The following is an 18,495-nucleotide window of genomic DNA, read 5'->3' as shown; positions in this document are numbered from 1 at the left end:
CCCGCCTAGCTCCGCCTCCTACCTGACAGGCCACGCCTCCAGCGCCGTTGCCATGGTGAGCGGCCTGCACCCCGACAAGATGAACTGCACCCGCATCTTCAACCTCTTCTGTCTCTATGGCAACATCGAGAAGGTGTGTGTGTGTGTGTGTGTGTGTGTGTGTGTGTGTGCGCTATGTATTTGTTTATTTTGTAACCTTTATTAATCAGGAAGTGCCTTGAGATAAATCTGTCTGATTGAGGTGTGTGTGTGGTGTGTGTGTGGTGTGTGTGTGTGTGTGTGTGTGTGTGTGTGAGTGTGGTGTGTGTGTGTGTGTGTGTGTGTGTGTGTGTAGGTGAAGTTCATGAAGAGTGTGGGTGGGACGGCACTGGTGGAGATGGGGGAGGAGTTTGCTGTGGACAGAACCATCACACACCTCAACAGCATCAAGCTGTTCTCCAAGAGACTCAACGTCTGGTGAGACACACACACACACACCACACTCACACACACACACACACACACACACCACACTCACACAGACACACACACACCACACACACACACACACACACACACCACACACACACCACACACACACATCTAAAGGCCATTTCCTCTTCCTCTTCAGAGTTAGACTTGTTCAGCAGACACACTTATCTTTCTCTTTCTTTCTCCCCTCCCTCCCCCCTCTCCCCCCAGCGTGTCTAAACAGCGGGCGGTCATCCCCAGTCAGGTATTTGAGCTGGCAGATGGAACCAGCAGCTACAAGGACTTCAGTCTGACCAGGAACAACCGGTTCAGCAGCCAGGGCCAGGCCTCCAAGAACATCATCCAGCCTCCCTCTGCTGTCCTCCACTTCTACAACGTCCCCCCCTGCCTCTCACAGGACCAGCTGCTCACCGTACGCTCTCTACTGCCACCTAGTGGCCTGACCACCAACACACTGCATGACTCTACTGCCACCTAGTGGCCTGACCACCAACACACTGCATGACTCTCTACTGCCACCTAGTGGCCTGACCACCAACACACTGCATGACTCTCTACTGCCACCTAGTGGCCTGACCACCAACACACTGCATGACTCTCTACTGCCACCTAGTGGCCTGACCACCAACACACTGCATGACTCTCTACTGCCACCTAGTGGCCTGACCACCAACACACTGCATGCAGCAGCACTGACGCAATATGACTGTTGTTGTTGTTGTTGTTTATTTGTAGTTATGTACGGAACACGACGTCCCAGGGTTCATCAAGTTCAAAGTCTTTGACGCGAAGCGTGAGTTTTCACCCGTTTACAAATGCATCATCAGTCTTAAACCATGTGACTGAGGTTTGCAGCGCTGAGGTATAATTATAGTCAACATGTTCTGACGTGTGTGTGTGTGTGTGTGTGTGTGTGTGTGTGTGTGTGTGTGTGTGTGTGTGTGTGCAAGCGTGCTGACGTGTGTTTGCGTTCATGCATGCATGTGTACTTTGACAAGTGTGCGTGTGCGCGTGTGTGTGTGTGTGTGTGCGTGCGTGTGTGTATGTGTGTGCATGCGTGTGTGTGTGTATGTGCGTGCATATGTGTGCGTGCGTGTGTGTATGTGTGTGTGTACTCTGACATGTGTGTGCGTGTGCATGCGTACTTGTGTGTACTCTGACGTGTGTGTGTGTGCGTGTGTGTGCATACGTGTGCGTACTCTGACGTGTGTGTGTATGCGTGTGTGTGCATACGTGTGCGTACTCTGATGTGTGTGTGTGCGTGTGCGTGTGTGTGCATACGTGTGCATACTCTGACGTGTGTGTGTGTGCGTGCGTGTGTGTGCATACGTGTGCATACTCTGACGTGTGTGTGTGCGTGTGTGTGTGTGTGTGTGTGTGTGTGTGTGTGTGTGTGTGTGTGTGTGTGTGTGTGTGTTTCAGCGAGCTCTAAGACTCTGTCAGGACTGATGGAGTTTGACAACAAGACTCAGGCAGTGGAAGTCCTGACTGTCCTCAACCATCACCAGATCAGGATACCTAGTAAGGCCTCCCTCTCTCTCTCTATCCCTCCCTCCCTCTCTCTATCCTCCCTCCCTCTCTCTGTCTCTCTGTCTCTCTATCCTCCCTCCCTCCCTCCCTCCCTCTTTCTCTCTGTCTCTATCCCTCCTTCCCTCCCTCCCTCTCTCTGTCTCTCTATCCCTCCCTCCCTCCCTCTTTCTCTCTGTCTCTATCCCTCCCTCCCTCCCTCTGTCTCTCTATCCTCCCTCCCTCCCTCCATCCCTCCCTCCCTCCCTCCCTCTGTCTCTCTATCCCTCCCTCCCTCTCTCTGTCTCTCTGTCTCTCTATCCTCCCTCCCTCCCTCCCTCTCTCTATCCCTCCCTCCCTCTCTCTGTCTCTCTATCCCTCCCTCCCTCTCTCTGTCTCTCTATCCCTCCCTCCCTCCCTCTGTCTCTCTATCCCTCCCTCCCCCCCCCCTCTCTCTCTCTCTCTGCATGCCATCTAACATGACATCATGTATGTGTGTGTGACAGTTTCCCCAGACGGAGCCTGTAGTCAGACACACACACACACACACACACACACACACACACACACACACACACAGCGTGCGTAGTCTTCACAAAGCCAGTAACAACAACAACAACGAACAACTAAGTCACACAATCAGCTTTTTGCTTTTTGGGGATTTTGCTTACGAGGCTAAAAGAGAGAACAGGACACTCCAGAGCTCCTCTGTGTGTGTGTGTGTGTGTGTGTGTGTGTGGAGGCTTTGTTGGTGTTTGTTTTTCTCAAACAATAACAGTAATGGCTGCCATAATGAAAGCCCTCCCTCCCCCTCCCTCCCTCCTCCTCCCTCCCCCTTTAATTTGAGGGGATTCACGTCTAAATTGGAGGAAGGGTTTAGGAATCACAGCTTTTATATGTAGCCACCTCTTTTTCAAGGGACCAAAAGTAATTGGACAATTGACTCAAAAGCAGTTTCATGGACAGGTGTGGGCTATTCCTTTGTTATTTCTGTATCAATTAAGCAGGTAAAAGGTCTGAGTTGAAGTGTGGCATTTGCATTTGGAAGCTGTTGCTGTGAACGTGGTGAACATGCGGTCAAAGGAGCTCTCAATGCAAGTGAAACAGGCCGTCCTTACGCTGCAAAAACAAATCAAATCCATCAGAGACATAGCAGCAACATTAGGAGTGGTCAAATCAACAGTTTGGTACATTCTGAGAGAAAAAGAACGCACTGGTGAGCTCAGCAACACAAAAAGCCCTGAATGTCCACAGAAGACAAAGAAAAACCCCTTCACAACATCCAGCCAAGTGAAGAACACTCTCCAGGAGGTCGGCATGTCATTATCCAAGTCTACCATGAAGAGAAGACTTCACAAGAGCAAATACAGTGGGTTCACCACAAGATGCAAACCATTCATAAGCCTCAAGAATAGAAAGGCCAGATTAGACTTTGCCAAAAAACATCTAAAAAAGCCGGCCCAGTTCTGGAACAGCATTCTTTGGATGGATGAAACTAAGATCAACCTGTACCAGCATGATGGGAAGAAAAAAGTATGGAGAAGGCTTGGAACTGCTCATGGTCCGAAGCATACCACATCATCTATAAAACACGGTGGAGGCAGTGTGACGGCATGGGCTTGCATGGCTTCCAATGGCACTGGGTCACTAGTGTTTATTGATGATGTGACAGAAGACAGAAGCAGCCGGATGAATTCTGAAGTGTTTAGGGATATACTGTCTGCTCAGATTCAGCCAAATTCAGCAAATTTGATTGGACGGTGCTTCACAGTACAGATGGACAGTGACCCAAAACATACTGCGAAAGCAACCCAGGAGTTTTTTAAGGCAAAGAAGTGGAATATTCTGCAATGACCGAGTCAATCACCTGATCTCAACCTGATCAAGCATTTCACCTGCTGAAGACAAAACTAAAGGCAGAAAGACCCACGAACAAACAACAACTGAAGACAGCTGCAGTAAAGGCCTGGCAAAGCATCACAAAGGAGGAAACCCAGCATTTGGTGTCCATGGGTTCCAGACTTCAGGCTGTCATTGCCTGCAAAGGATTCTCGACAAAGTATAAAACTGAACATTTTATTTATGATTATGTTAATTTGTTCAATTACATTTGAGCCCCTGAAAATAGGGGACTGTGTATAAAAATGGTTGCAATTCCTAAACGTTTCATACAATGTTTTTGTTCAACCTCTTGAATTAAAGCTGAAAGTCTGCACTTCAGTTGCATCTCGATTGTTTCATTTCAAACCCATTGTGGTGGCGTACAGAGACAACATTATCAACATTGTGTCACTGTACTATTACCTCCCCTCTGCTTATGGCAGAACTCCCTGTCTGACCTCTTGCTCTTTATCCCCCCCCCCCCCCCTATAGATGGGTCCAACCCCTACACCCTCAAACTCTGCTTCTCCACCTCCTCCCACCTCTGAGACGCCATGAGCATCGAGGGACGGAAGTGAGACGGAGGGAGAGGAGGAAGGAGAGAAGGAGGAGGAAGAAGGAGGAAGGAGAGAAGGAGGAGGAAGGAGAGAAGGAGGAGGAGGAGGAGGAGGGAGAGAAGGAGAAAGGAGGAGGAGGAAGGAGAGAAGGAGGGAGGAAGGAGAGAGAGAGAGAGAGAACGGACAGACTTTCTCAGACCTGCCATTGGAGCGTGGGGAAGTGAAACACAGATGAACTATTTCAATGGATTCTTTTTCTCGTCTGTTTTTGTTTTGTTTCTGTGGCGACGTGGAGGGACTGAACCAACTGACAAGCAGGGGGAAAAGCCCCACAATGCACTGCACTGGCGTTTCCTGTGTAAAGTCGACAAGGACCGAGATGAATTGGACTTCCTGTTTTCACGGCCTAGGTCAGAGGTCAACAAGGTCCCCGTCCCCAGCTGATGATGTCACGGCCCTGTGTGGCCAACGGTGCGACTTTACGGAACATTCTCATGTGATCATGTGACCTGCTGTACGCCAGAGGTTCCAACTGAAACTCCTTTCCTTGTCTCCTTTCCTTGTGTCCTTTCCTTGTGTCCTACTCAAACAGCACTGGAGGGAGGGGAGGAAGAAGGGGAGGAAGGAGGAGAGGAAGGAAGAGGGAGGGGAGGAGGGGAGATAAGGGAGGAGAGGAGAGGGAGGAGGGGAGGTGAGGGAGGAGAGGAAGGAGGAGGGAGGGGAGAAATCAAAGTTTCTGATTGGTGTTTGATTATCAGTTGAAACGTATAGAGGCCTGTCATTGAAATCACCTTTTATTGTGTGTGTGTGTGTGTGTGTGTGTGTGTGTGTGTGTGTGTGTGTGTGTGTGTGTGTGTGTGTGTGTGAGACCATAATGATTAGAATGTTTCTCAAACTTTTTTTTTATTATTATAGTCGATCGTCTTTTGAGGGCTTGAATTCAAATTTGAGAACACTGGAGAACACACACACACACACACACACACACACACACACACACACACACACACACACACACACGTACACACACACACACACACGTACACACACACACACACACACGTACACACACACACACACACACACACACACACGTACACACACACACACACACACACACACACACGTACACACACACACACACACACACACACACACACACACACACACACGTACACACACACACACACACACACACGTACACACACACACACGCGCGCGCGCACACGCACACATGCACGCACACACACACACACCACCACCATGTCTGAAGAGTCACTGTGAGCATGTCCTGCCATTAAAGCATCTGCCTGTCAACATCCTGTCACATGGTCTTCTTCCTAGCAGCCTGTGTGATGTCATGAATATGATGACCCCTGACCCTGGATGACCTCTGACCCCCTCCTGCTGATGTCCACACCTGTTCTCCCTGGGAATCCCCCTCAGCTCACTCTGCCTCCCTGCTAGCCTGTCTTAGCTCCGTAGCCACGGTCATGCTAGCCTGTCTTAGCTCCGTAGCCACGGTCATGCTAGCCTGTCTTAGCTCCGTAGCCACGGTCATGCTAGCCTGTCTTAGCTCCGTAGCCACGGTCATGCTAGCCTGTCTTAGCTCCGTAGCCACGGTCATGCTAGCCTGTCTTAGCTCCGTAGCCACGGTCATGCTAGCCTGTCTTAGCTCCGTAGCCACGGTCATGCTAGCCTGTCTTAGCTCCGTAGCCACGGTCATGCTAGCCTGTCTTAGCTCCGTAGCCACGGTCATGCTAGCCTGTCTTTAGCCAGTGACATGCTTCCTCATTGGTGTTTACCTTCCAGTGCTAGCTCGCTGTGGTAGTATGGCCCTGTCCTGAAATAACTTCTAGCTCCTAGCTCCTACCCCCTAGCTCCTACCCCCTAGCTCCGACCCCCTAGCTCCTACCCCCTAGCTCCTAGCTCCTACCCCCTAGCTCCTAGCTCCTAGCCCCGACCCCCTACCCCCTAGCTCCTAGCCCCGACCCCCTAGCCCCGACCCCCTAGCCCCGACCCCCTAGCCCCTAGCTCCTACCCCCTAGCTCCTACCCCCTAGCTCCTACCCCCTAGCTCCTAGCCCCGACCCCCTAGCCCCGACCCCCTAGCCCCTAGCTCCTAGCCCCGACCCCCTAGCCCCGACCCCCTAGCCCCTAGCTCCTACCCCCTAGCTCCTACCCCTTAGCTCCTACCCCCTAGCTCCTACCCCTTAGCTCCTACCCCCTAGCTCCTACCCCTTAGCTCCTACCCCCTAGCTCCTACCCCCTAGCCCCTACCCCTTAGCCCCTACCCCTTAGCTCCTACCCCCTAGCCCCTAGCTCCTACCCCCTAGCTCCTACCCCCTAGCTCCTACCCCCTAGCCCCTAGCTCCTACCTCCTAGATATTACCAGCTCCACCTCGGTGTGTCGTAGTCATGGTGACATCTCATTGTTGCACTTAGCCAGATGAGACGTGTGTCAACAGGAACTCTGTCCTAGTTTTGTCAGAGATGATTTCCTCCCGAGGGAGACAGGAGATGTACCGCAGCCAGCTGGAAGATAACCTACCTTCTCTCTCTCTATCCCTCTCTCTCTATCCCTCCATCTCTCTCTCTCTCTCTATCCCTCTCTCTCTATCCCTCCATCTCTCTCTCTCTCTCTCTCTCTCTCTCTATCCCTCTCTCTCTATCCCTCTCTCTCTTTCTCTGTATCTCTCTCTCTACCCCTCCACCTCTCTCTCTCTCTCTCTCTCTCTCTCTCTCTCTCTCTCTCTCTCTGTCTCTATATCAATGACCTCTTGGTTCTACTTTCTCTCATATTTAGGTTGTGTTATTTCAGAGTGAGCGTGATCATGTGACCTCTGCAGTTCTACCAGCTGTCACTAGGTGTCTCCTGAGCAGTGGAGTAGATCATGTGACCTCTGCAGTGACTGCAGTACCAAACTCCTCCTCTCTGGGTCAACAGGTTGTCTTCTTATAGAACTGCAGCCTGATTGGTCGCTACACACAGACTCACCTTTAGGCCTGGTCTAACCTCTCCCTCTCTCCCTCTGTCTCTCCCTCTCTCCCTCTGTCTCTCTCTCCCTGTCTCTCCCTCTCTCCCTCTGTCTCTCCCTCTCTCCCTCTGTCTCTCCCTCTCTGTCTCTCTCTCTCCCCTCCCCTCTCTCTTTCGGTTTGGTCTAACTTCACCTTCAGGCCTGGCCTACTGTCCTACTTCCAGCAGGGTGACAGTGTTCTCAGCTGTGATAGCTCTGCTTGAGCTACTGGAGCAAAGACAGAATCCACTCTGACCCACTCAGGCCAGCTGGGCCAGGGGCCGGTTGCATTAGCTTATTTAAGGCTGGTCTGTGCTTGGCAGTTAGGACTACGTTACTCCCTCTATGGGGCTTGGTCTTCAGAGGAAACGGGTTGGAGGAGAAGGTTAGCTGCACACCCCCAGGGAGATCAGAGGACAGGGTCAGCCACAGGCGCCCCTGGAGCAGTGAGGGGTTCAGTGCCTTGCTCAAGGGCACAACGGCAGTGGTCAGCACCTTAGATATGACGCCGGCGACCCTCCAGTCACCAGCTCACATCCGGCTCCCTCCTGGGGTGGGGATCCAACCAGCTCCCTCCTGGGGTGGGGATCCAACCAGCTCCCTCCTGGGGTGGGGATCCAACCAGCTCCCTCCTGGGGTGGGGATCCAACCAGCTCCCTCCTGGGGTGGGGATCCAACCAGCTCCCTCCTGGGGTGGGGATCCAACCAGCGACCTGCCTCTAGAACCCCTCGGCTCCCTGCCGCCCCGCTGGTGCTCATGTGGGTTTAGTGAGGCGGAGTTGTAGCTTGTTTAACGCCGAGGGTGAAGAAAGTCCCCAAACTGTCAACATTCTAGAGCACCAAGGGTGACTTTATTAATCAAAAATGCATAAATTATGATGTGTCATTTTGTAGCCAATCAGAGTGTTGTTGCTAAGTAAACACCACATGGGGAGGTTCCGGAAGGCTTTGGCAGTTGGTGGTTTGGAGACAGGTGTGTTAACCTGTCTGGATGGGACGCCTGTCGAAGACATGTTGACACATGATCACATGAATGTCACATTCAAAACACAGCAACTCTGCTTATGGTTCAAGCTCTCTCTCACACACACACACACACACACACACACACACACACACACTTATTTCCCAATCCTTATTCCCACAATACAAGACTTCTGAAATGAGGCCTGAGGCTTTTTAGTTCAAGCAAAACAGACAAATTGTGTTTTGATTCGTAAAATTAAAATCTTCTTGAGTGGCAGTCATACACATCAGCTGCTCATCACACAAGGGTTGAGTGCTTTGATAATCAAATTAAAGGAACGTATTTGCATCTCACACACACACACACACACACACACACACACACACGCTCACTCCACTCAGCTTAGGTCTACGCCACAAACAAACAAGAATCAATGAGGCGACTCCCTCTGAAACAACATGCCTGTGTCTTTAACAAACTACCACAACAACCTGTGTCTTTAACAAACTACCACAACGTATGTCTGACTGAGCCCAGCTTGGCTCCATACTGTGAATAATGGTCTGGCCTTGACTTGACTGACATCACAGACTATGATTGTAGGCTTCTGTTGTAGGACGTGGTGACAGCGTCCTCCTGTTCCCTCCGCGGCTCCGTCAGAAGCCTACTAACTGAATAAAGCATGAACGTCACATGGTCCAGTGAATCATAGTCCCACATCCACGCATCTCTGATCCTTACGTGATCAAATCGAGAAGAACACACTCGTCTTTTGTTCTGTGCATTTCGGAAAAGTACAGATTAATACATTGCATTATATTATTTGGGGGAATTATAATATCAAAGCATATTACATAGATTACTTTCGGATTCACAATATCGCCTAGGTTGTCTGATCTATTGATGATGATGATGAGGAGGAGGATGATGATTTATAAACATAGGCTACAATAAATCGTATTGACATTAATGTAGGACCAGGTCAATCAAAGCAATAACGGTTTTAACGCTCCTCCTAGATGATTCATTAGATGATCAATTAGATGATTCATTAGATGATCAATTAGATGATTCATTAGATGATCAATTAGATGATTTATTAGATGATTCATTAGATGATTTATTTGATGGTTAATCTAGGACCGCGCCGTTTGAAGGTGCTAAAGAGGCCCTGGGGCTGTGACGTCACGTCACGGTGTGAGCGGTGAAGATGGCGGCGGAGGAGAGCAGGCTGGAGCCCCGGACACACAGCCGCCGTTTCAGCCCCGGTAAGGACCGTGTGAGCGGTGCTCTGCTTCAGTCGACACCCGGTGGCTTGTTTAACGGGACCGGAGGTGATCGTAAGAGATAATAAGTGGCTGCTTTCCTGTGGTTTTGGAGCCGGAGGAGAGGGACGGGATGGAGGCTGTTGTCACCGCAGTCCTCATCATCCCTCCTCGTCCCGCTGACGCTCACATGATAACATCCAACAGCCAGGCTGTTAGAGAGCAGGAGGAGCAGGAGGAGCAGGAATAGGAGGAGCAGGAGGAGGAGCAGGAGGAGCAGGAGGAGCAGGAGGAGCAGGAATAGGATTTAGGAATAGGATTTAGGAATAGGAGCAGGAGCAGGAATAGGAATAGGAGCAGGAATAGGAGCAGGAGCAGGAATAGGAGCAGGAATAGGAGCAGGAGCAGGAATAGGAGCAGGAATAGGAGCAGGAGCAGGAATAGGAGCAGGAATAGGAGCAGGAATTGATGTTACTGTCTGTTCATGTCGAAAGGAAGCAGTGACCCAGATGTGTGTCGCTGAAAGCTCAAACGCTCCAGTATGACAAGACAGGCTAACTACAGACAGGCTAACTACGGACAGGCTAACTACGGACAGGACAGGCTAACTACAGACAGGCTAACTACGGACAGGCTAACTACAGACAGGACAGGCTAACTACGGACAGGACAGGCTAACTACGGACAAGACAGGCTAACTACAGACAGGACAGGCTAACTACAGACAAGACAGGCTAACTACGGACAGGACAGGCTAACTACGGACAAGACAGGCTAACTACGGACAGGACAGGCTAACTACGGACAGGACAGGCTAACTACGGACAAGACAGGCTAACTACGGACAGGACAGGCTAACTACGGACAGGACAGGCTAACTACAGACAGGACAGGCTAACTACGGACAGGACAGGCTAACTACGGACAGGACAGGCTAACTACAGACAGGACAGGCTAACTACGGACAGGACAGGCTAACTACGGACAGGACAGGCTAACTACGGACAGGACAGGCTAACTACAGACAGGACAGGCTAACTACGGACAGGTTAGCTAGCCTGTTCTTTTACATTGAAGAGGAGCTAATGCTATGAAGCTAACTACCTAGCATGTTGTTCATACGGCAACTCGTACGAGTGATTTTGAGTGATTGGTGGCGGTGTGTGTGTGTGTGTGTGTGTGTGTGTGTGTGTGTGTGTGTGTGTGTGTGTGTGTGTGTGTGTGTGTGTGTGTGTGTGGTGGGTAACGGTAATCTTCAATGTCAATGTCGTTCTCTGTTCAAGCCAAAGCTAGTTTGACATCCCGCTATTTTCTAAAAAAAAAAAATGTTTATGGGCATTTCGTGAATGACGATTTCATCATCAAATCCACTGTTTTCATTATTGTATTTGACATGAATGTACCTGGAGTTATCTAATCTGTTGAATGGAGCTGTCTACTAGACCCTGTCAGTACTGCCCCCGTCAGTACTAGACCCTGTCAGTACTGCCCCCTGTCAGTACTAGACCCTGTCAGTACTGCCCCCTGTCAGTACTAGACCCTGTCAGTACTGCCCCCCGTCAGTACTAGACCCTGTCAGTACAACTCCTTTTCATTCTCCATGGCATCACTGTGTTCATGGTGGAGTTGGAGATTCCTAGACGTGGTTGTGATGGTTGTTGTGGTTGTGATGGTGGTTGTGGTCTTGTAGCAGCTGTTCGTGTAACCCAGCCCTGCTGACTGGGAGCTCTAGCTGTCTGTCCTGCTGACTGGGAGCTCTAGCTGTCTGTCCTGCTGACTGGGAGCTCTAGCTGTCTGTCCTGCTGACTGGGAGCTCTAGCTGTCTGTCCTGCTGACTGGGAGCTCTAGCTGTCTGTCCTGTTGACTGGGAGCTCTAGCTGTCTGTCCTGCTGACTGGGAGCTCTAGCTGTCTGTCCTGCTGACTGGGAGCTCTAGCTGTCTGTCCTGTTGACTGGGAGCTCTAGCTGTCTGTCCTGTTGACTGGGAGCTCTAGCTGTCTGTCCTGCTGACTGGGAGCTCTAGCTGTCTGTCCTGCTGACTGGGAGCTCTAGCTGTCTGTCCTGCTGACTGGGAGCTCTAGCTGTCTGTCCTGCTGACTGGGAGCTCTAGCTGTCTGTCCTGCTGACTGGGAGCTCTAGCTGTCTGTCCTGTTGACTGGGAGCTCTAGCTGTCTGTCCTGCTGACTGGGAGCTCTAGCTGTCTGTCCTGCTGAGGGTTTGGAACATTGACCTCAGCAACTCAGCCTCGTTGGTTATATCATGGGACTGGAGAGAGAGAGAGAGAGAGAGAGTGTGTGTGTGTGTGTGTGTGTGTGTGTGTGTGTGTGTGTGTGTTCAAGCATAGAATAGGTCTTTTCTTCCCCTAATTGGACTTGTTGCTGTGCAGTAGCTTTAGCGGGGGGGGGGGGGAGGTGGAGTGTGTCAGGAGGAGGAGGTTATGGAGGTTGTGAAGGGGGAGGAGGAGGTGGATGTTGTGGAGGTGGAGGAGGAGGTGGATGTTGTGGAGGAGGAGGTGGATGTTCCGTACAAGGACAGGGTCGTGAAGCTCTGCCTGGTCAACCGGAGATTAACACCATGGGGGGGGGGGGGGGGTCTGTCTGTCTGTCTTGGAGCACAAATTAGGACAGTCACTGAACCATTGATACATATACATGTAAATGCCTAAACTGCGGGCGCGTGTACACACACACACACACACACACACACACACACACACAGCCCTGGTTCGGTCACATGACGTTAGGCGTGATAACTCTGTGACTGTGTGTTAATGTAGCAGGCTTCTCCTCAGCCGTGTGTGTGTGTGTGTGTGTGTGTGTGTGGCCTCATTCTGTTAACAGGGTGTTCTCTGTGGACACTGCTGGTGTTCAGGATGTTTACGGTGCGTCCTTCATTACGGTCCCCTCCCAACGAGGGCTGGTGTGCGTCCTTCATTACGGTCCCCTCCCAACGAGGGCTGGTGTGCGTCCTTCATTACGGTCCCCTCCCAACGAGGGCTGGTGTGCGTCCTTCATTACGGTCCCCTTGGCATGATGTGGAACCAGAGAGCACAGTCACTTTATTAATGAAGAGAATGTGGAGGGGGAGGACTATTGATGTAGCACTAGGCTGTGGTGTGTGTGTGTGTGTGTGTGTGTGTGTGTGTGTGTGTGTGTGTGTGTGTGTGTGTGTGTGTGTGTGTGTGTGTGTGTGTGTGTGTGTGTGTGGTGACCTGCTGCTGCTTTGGCTTCAGACTATAGTCAACTACCTGTCACATGACCCTGACCCCAGCCCCTGTCATGACCCCCGTCACATGACCCCAGCTCTGTCGTTGACATGTCCGTTTCTTACTCACCACTGCCCCTGGAGGCAAAACCTCTACAACCTTCCAGACTGTGTCTTTAAAGGAACAATTCACAGATTGTCACCATGACTCAACAGAGTCATTAGTCATTAGTGGTGTTTTTCTGAATAACCAGGAAATATAAAACTGTTCCCCTTGTCTCCCCCCCCAACCACCCCCCCCCCCCAGACGGGCGTGGCGTGGAGGACGTCCCTCCCCTGATGAGGCGTGAGGATGAGGATGCTGCCTTCGTCCAGGAGGATGAGGGTGTGGCCGTGGCCAGGCCGGTGCAGATCGTGGTGGCCCACGAGGATGACCACGCCTTCTCATTGGACGAGGCGGCGCTGGAGGGCCTTCTGCTGCAGGAGCGGGTGTGTGACCTCCACGTGGTGGTGGTCTCGGTGGCGGGGGCCTTCCGCAAGGGCAAGAGCTTCCTGCTGGACTTCATGCTGCGCTACATGTACAACCAGGTGACACACACACACACACACACATACATACACGCACGCACACATGTACAACCAGGTGACACACACACACACACACATACATACATACACATGTACAACCAGGTGACACACACACACACATACACGCACGCACACATGTACAACCAAGTGACACACACACGCACGCACACATGGACAACCGGGTGACACACACACACACACACACACACACACACATATGTACAACCAGGTGAGGCTGGTCTAACTGGTTAGATGAATGCCCCTGCGGCCAGAAATGTACTTGTAGGACGTGTCCCTGTACACCACCTAGTGGTTCAACAGACCACCTAGTGGTTCAACAGACGTGGTAGTAGTTTATTGAACAGGCCATGTTGCAGTAGTAGTAGTAGTATAATAGTAGTAGTAGTAGTAGTAGTAGTAGTAGTAGTAGTAGTAGTAGTAGTAGTAGTAGTAGAGTAGTATAGTTGTAGTAGTAGTATAGTAGTATAGTAGTAGTAGTATAGTAGTAGTAGTAGTAGTAGTAGTAGTAGTAGTAGTATAGTTATAGTAGTATAGTTATAGTAGTAGTAGTATAGTTATAGTAGTAGTAGAGTAGTAATAGTAGTAGTAGTAATAGTAGTAGTAGTAATAGTAGTAGTAGTAATAGTAGTATAGTAGTAGTTATAGTAGTATAGTAGTAGTAGTATAGTAGTAGTAGTAGTAGTAATAGTAGTAGTAGTAGTAGTAGTAGTAATAGTAGTAGTAGTAGTAGTATAGTAGTAGTAGTAGTAGTGGTGGTGGTGGTGAACCTGGCTAGGTAGAGGGCCTGGCCTGGGGTAGATAACCTGGCTAGGTAGAGGGCCTGGCCTGGGGTAGATAACCTGGCTATGTAGAGGGCCTGGCCTGGGGTAGATAACCTGGCTAGGTAGAGGGCCTGGCCTGGGGTAGATAACCTGGCTAGGTAGAGGGCCTGGCCTGGGGTAGATAACCTGGCTAGGTAGTCGCTATGATTGGCAGTCATCTCTTGATGTATGTTAGCATTTGTGTTTGAGGTCAACACACCTTATACTCTCCTTCTAACCTGTGTGTGTGTGTGTGTGTGTGTGTGTGTGTGTGTGTGTGTGTGTGTGTGTGTGTGTGTGTGTGTGTGTGTGTGTGTGCGTGCCCCCAGACGTCATGCTCGTGGCTGGGGGGGCGGGAGGACCCCCTGACAGGGTTCTCTTGGCGGGGGGGCTGTGAGAGGGAGACCACCGGGATCCTGGCCTGGAGCGAGGTTTTCGTGGTAGACAAGCCTGACGGCAGCCAGGTAACACCATCTAACACACACTGTTGGTGAGTCATGATCAATAGTGTGTGTGTGTGTGTGTGTGTGTGTGTGTGTGTGTGTGTGTGTGTGTGTGTGAGTAATGGGACAGTGAGCTGGTCTCCTCTGTCCTCAGGTTGCAGTACTCCTCATGGACACCCAGGGGGCATTTGACAGCCAGTCCACCATCAGAGACTGTGCCACGCTGTTTGCTCTGAGTACCATGACCAGCTCTGTACAGGTCTACCCCTCTACCCCTCTACCTCTCTACCTCTCTACCCCTCTACCCCTCTACCTCTCTACCCCTCTACCCCTCTACCCCTCTACCTCTATCCCTCTACCTCTCTACCCCTCTATCTCTCTACCTCTCTACCTCTACCTCTTTACCCCTCTACCTCTACCTCTCTACCCCTCTACCCCTCTACCTCTATCCCTCTACCTCTCTACCCCTCTATCTCTCTACCTCTCTACCTCTCTACCTCTACCTCTTTACCCCTCTACCTCTACCTCTACCCCTCTACCTCTCTACCCCTCTACCTCTCTACCCCTCTACCCCTCTACCTCTATCCCTCTACCTCTCTACCCCTCTATCTCTCTACCTCTCTACCTCTCTACCTCTACCTCTTTACCCCTCTACCTCTACCTCTCTACCTCTACCTCTCTACCTCTCTACCTCTCTACCTCTATCTCTCTACCTCTACCCCTCTACCTCTCTACCCCTCTACCTCTTTACCCCTCTATCTCTCTACCTCTCTACCTCTCTACCTCTACCCCTCTACCTCTTTACCCCTCTACCTCTACCTCTCTACCTCTACCTCTACCTCTCTACCTCTCTACCTCTCTACCCCTCTACTTCTACCTTTACCCCTCTACCTCTCTACCTCTCTACCCCTCTACCCCTCTACTTCTACCTTTACCCCTCTACCTCTACCCCTCTATCTCTCTACCCCTCTACCTCTACCCCTCTATCTCTCTATCTCTCTACCCCTCTACCTCTCTACCTCTCTACCTCTCTCTCTATCTCTCTATCTCTCTACCCCTCTATCTCTCTATCTCTCTACCTCTACCTTTCCTGGCCCAAAATATCACAGTATTTCACACATTAATAGATGAATCTGTAGATTAAACAACAGGAAGAAAATGGTCTCTGTGTGATGTCATCAGCTCTGTGATGTCATCCTCCAGGTCTACAACCTGTCCCAGAACGTTCAGGAAGACGACCTTCAGCATCTCCAGGTGTGTGAGAGGGGAGGAGGAGGAGGGGGGGGGGGGGAGGGGAGGGGGATGGAGGGGGGAGAGGAGGGGGGAGAGGACGACGACAGGTTGATGATGTTTTCTAAGTAGTAGTTCTAAGTCTGACTTAAGCTCAGGCTCAAAACATGTCCTCTACTGGCTTAACTAACCCAAGGTCATCGTGTGTGTGTGTGTGTGTGTGTGTGTGTGTGTGTGTGTGTGTGTGTGTGTGTGTGTGTGTGTGTGGGGCAGCTCTTCACAGAGTACGGCAGGCTGGCGATGGAGGACATCTATGAGAAACCCTTCCAGGTATGTCTGTTCCCCCCTCTCTCTCTGTCTCTGTCTCTCTCTCTCTCTGTCTCTCTGTCTCTCTCTCTGTCTCTCTCTCTGTCTCTCTCTCTCTCTCTGTCTGTCTCTCTCCCCTCCATCAGTTCTTCTGTGGTGTGTGTGTGTGGACTCCTGAACTCTTGCACCACATTAATTCAGTGTTCAGCACCTGGTCACCCAGAGGAGGATGACTCCCCCTGGAGTCTGGTTCCTCTCAAGGTTTCTTCCTCCCAGGGAGTTTTTTCTCCTTGCCACTGGGCCCTATATTTTTCTCCTTTGTTTTTCCTTGGCTTACTTTCTGGTTCGGTGTGAGATCATATTGTTTTTGTTGTGAAGCACTGTGTTGTGAAGACGTGTGTGTGTGTGTGTGTGTGTGTAGAGTCTGATGTTCCTGATCAGAGACTGGTCCTACCCCTATGAACACGCCTATGGCCTGGAAGGAGGACAGAGGTTCCTGGAGAAGAGACTACAGGTACACTCCTCCTCCTACCTCCTCTACACCTCCTCCTCCTGCCTCCTCTACACCTCCTCCTCTACACCTCCTCCTCTACACCTCCTCCTCCTGCCTCCTCTACACCACCTCCTGCTACCTCCTCCTCTACACCTCCTCCTCCTGCCTCCTCTACACCTCCTCCTCTACACCTCCTCCTCTACACCTCCTCCTCCTGCCTCCTCTACACCTCCTCCTCTACACCTCCTCCTCTACACCTCCTCCTCCTGCCTCCTCTACACCTCCTCCTCTACACCTCCTCCTCTACACCTCCTCCTCCTGCCTCCTCTACACCTCCTCCTCTACACCTCCTCCTCTACACCTCCTCCTCCTACCTCCTCTACACCTCCTCCTCCTGCCTCCTCTACACCTCCTCCTCCTGCCTCCTCTACACCACCTCCTGCTACCTCCTCCTCTACACCTCCTCCTCTACACCTCCTGCTACCACCTCCTCTACACCTCCTCCTCTACACCTCCTCCTCCTGCCTCCTCTACACCTCCTCCTCCTGCCTCCTCTACACCACCTCCTGCTACCTCCTCCTCTACACCTCCTCCTCTACACCTCCTCCTGCTACCTCCTCCTCTACACCTCCTCCTCTACACCTCCTCCTCTACACCTCCTCCTTCTCCTACCTCCTCTACACCTCCTCCTCTACACCTCCTCCTTCTCCTACCTCCTCTACACCTCCTCCTCTACACCTCCTCCTTCTCCTACCTCCTCTACACCTCCTCTACACCACCTCCTGCTACCTCCTCCTCTACACCTCCTCTCCTACCTCCTCTACACCTCCTCCTCTACACCTCCTCCTCCTACCTCCTCTACACCTCCTCTACACCACCTCCTGCTACCTCCTCCTCTACACCACCTCCTGCTACCTCCTCCTCTACACCTCCTCCTCTACACCTCCTCCTTCTCCTACCTCCTCTACACCTCCTCCTCTACACCTCCTCCTCTACACCTCCTCTACACCACCTCCTGCTACCCTCCTCCTCTACACCTCCTCCTCCTACCTCCTCTACACCTCCTCCTCTACACCTCCTCCTCCTCTACCACCTCATCTTCCTCTCACTACTGTGAACCCAAATAAAGTGTGGTGTGTGTGTGTGTGTGTGTGTGTGTGTGTGTGTGTGTGTGTGTGTGTGTGTGTGTGTGTGTGTGTGTGTAGGTGAAGCAGAATCAGCATGAGGAGCTGCAGACAGTCAGACAGCACATCCACTCCTGTTTCTCCCACATCGGCTGTTTCCTGCTGCCTCACCCCGGCCTGAAGGTCGCCACCAACCCCCACTTTGACGGCCGCCTCATAGGTACACACACGGACACACACACACACACACATGAACACGAACACGGACACACACACACGCACGGACACACACACATGCACGCACACGGACACACACGGACACGCACGCACGCACACACAGACATGCACACGGACACACACACACGGACACACACGGACACGCACGCACGCACACACAGACATGCACACGGACACACACACGGACACGCACGCACACACAGACATGCACACGGACACACACGCACGCACACACACACACATGCACGCACACACACACATGGACACACACACACACACGCAGATACACACACACACACGCACGCTGACACACACACACACACGTATTTTTGGGAACAATATTTAAAAAGTGAAATTTCAACGTTCCTACTCTCTGGTAGACACTGA

The 18,495-nt window shown here is 51.5% G+C and overlaps 2 protein-coding genes across 2 annotated transcripts; both read left to right on the top strand.

Annotated features, from left to right (window-relative positions):
* The first annotated feature begins 10 nt into the window (after positions 1-10).
* On the top strand, positions 11-5,063 carry LOC310824602 (heterogeneous nuclear ribonucleoprotein L-like). Its single transcript, XM_083697867.1, has 6 exons — positions 11-133; positions 335-456; positions 682-883; positions 1,207-1,264; positions 1,894-1,992; positions 4,351-5,063. The coding sequence occupies exons 1-6, from the start codon at positions 53-55 to the stop codon at positions 4,404-4,406; spliced, it is 618 nt and encodes a 205-aa protein (XP_083553993.1). The 5' UTR covers positions 11-52; the 3' UTR covers positions 4,407-5,063.
* A 4,555-nt stretch (positions 5,064-9,618) lies between these two features.
* Positions 9,619-18,091, top strand: LOC310824601 (atlastin-2-like; the record flags this gene model as incomplete). Its single annotated transcript, XM_083697866.1, has 8 exons — positions 9,619-9,666; positions 13,174-13,454; positions 14,605-14,739; positions 14,873-14,977; positions 15,922-15,972; positions 16,222-16,278; positions 16,676-16,768; positions 17,953-18,091. Coding segments are annotated over exons 2-8 (829 nt in total), but the record flags the coding sequence as incomplete, so codon positions are not given.
* Positions 18,092-18,495: the final 404 nt, after the last annotated feature.

The sequence above is a fragment of the Argentina silus genome (genome assembly GCF_951799395.1).
Source record: "Argentina silus genome assembly, contig: scaffold_509, whole genome shotgun sequence".
NCBI classification, from domain to species: domain Eukaryota; kingdom Metazoa; phylum Chordata; class Actinopteri; order Argentiniformes; family Argentinidae; genus Argentina; species Argentina silus.
The sequence above is the reverse complement of the archived record's forward strand: the minus strand, read 5'-3'. Positions and strand labels throughout refer to the sequence as shown.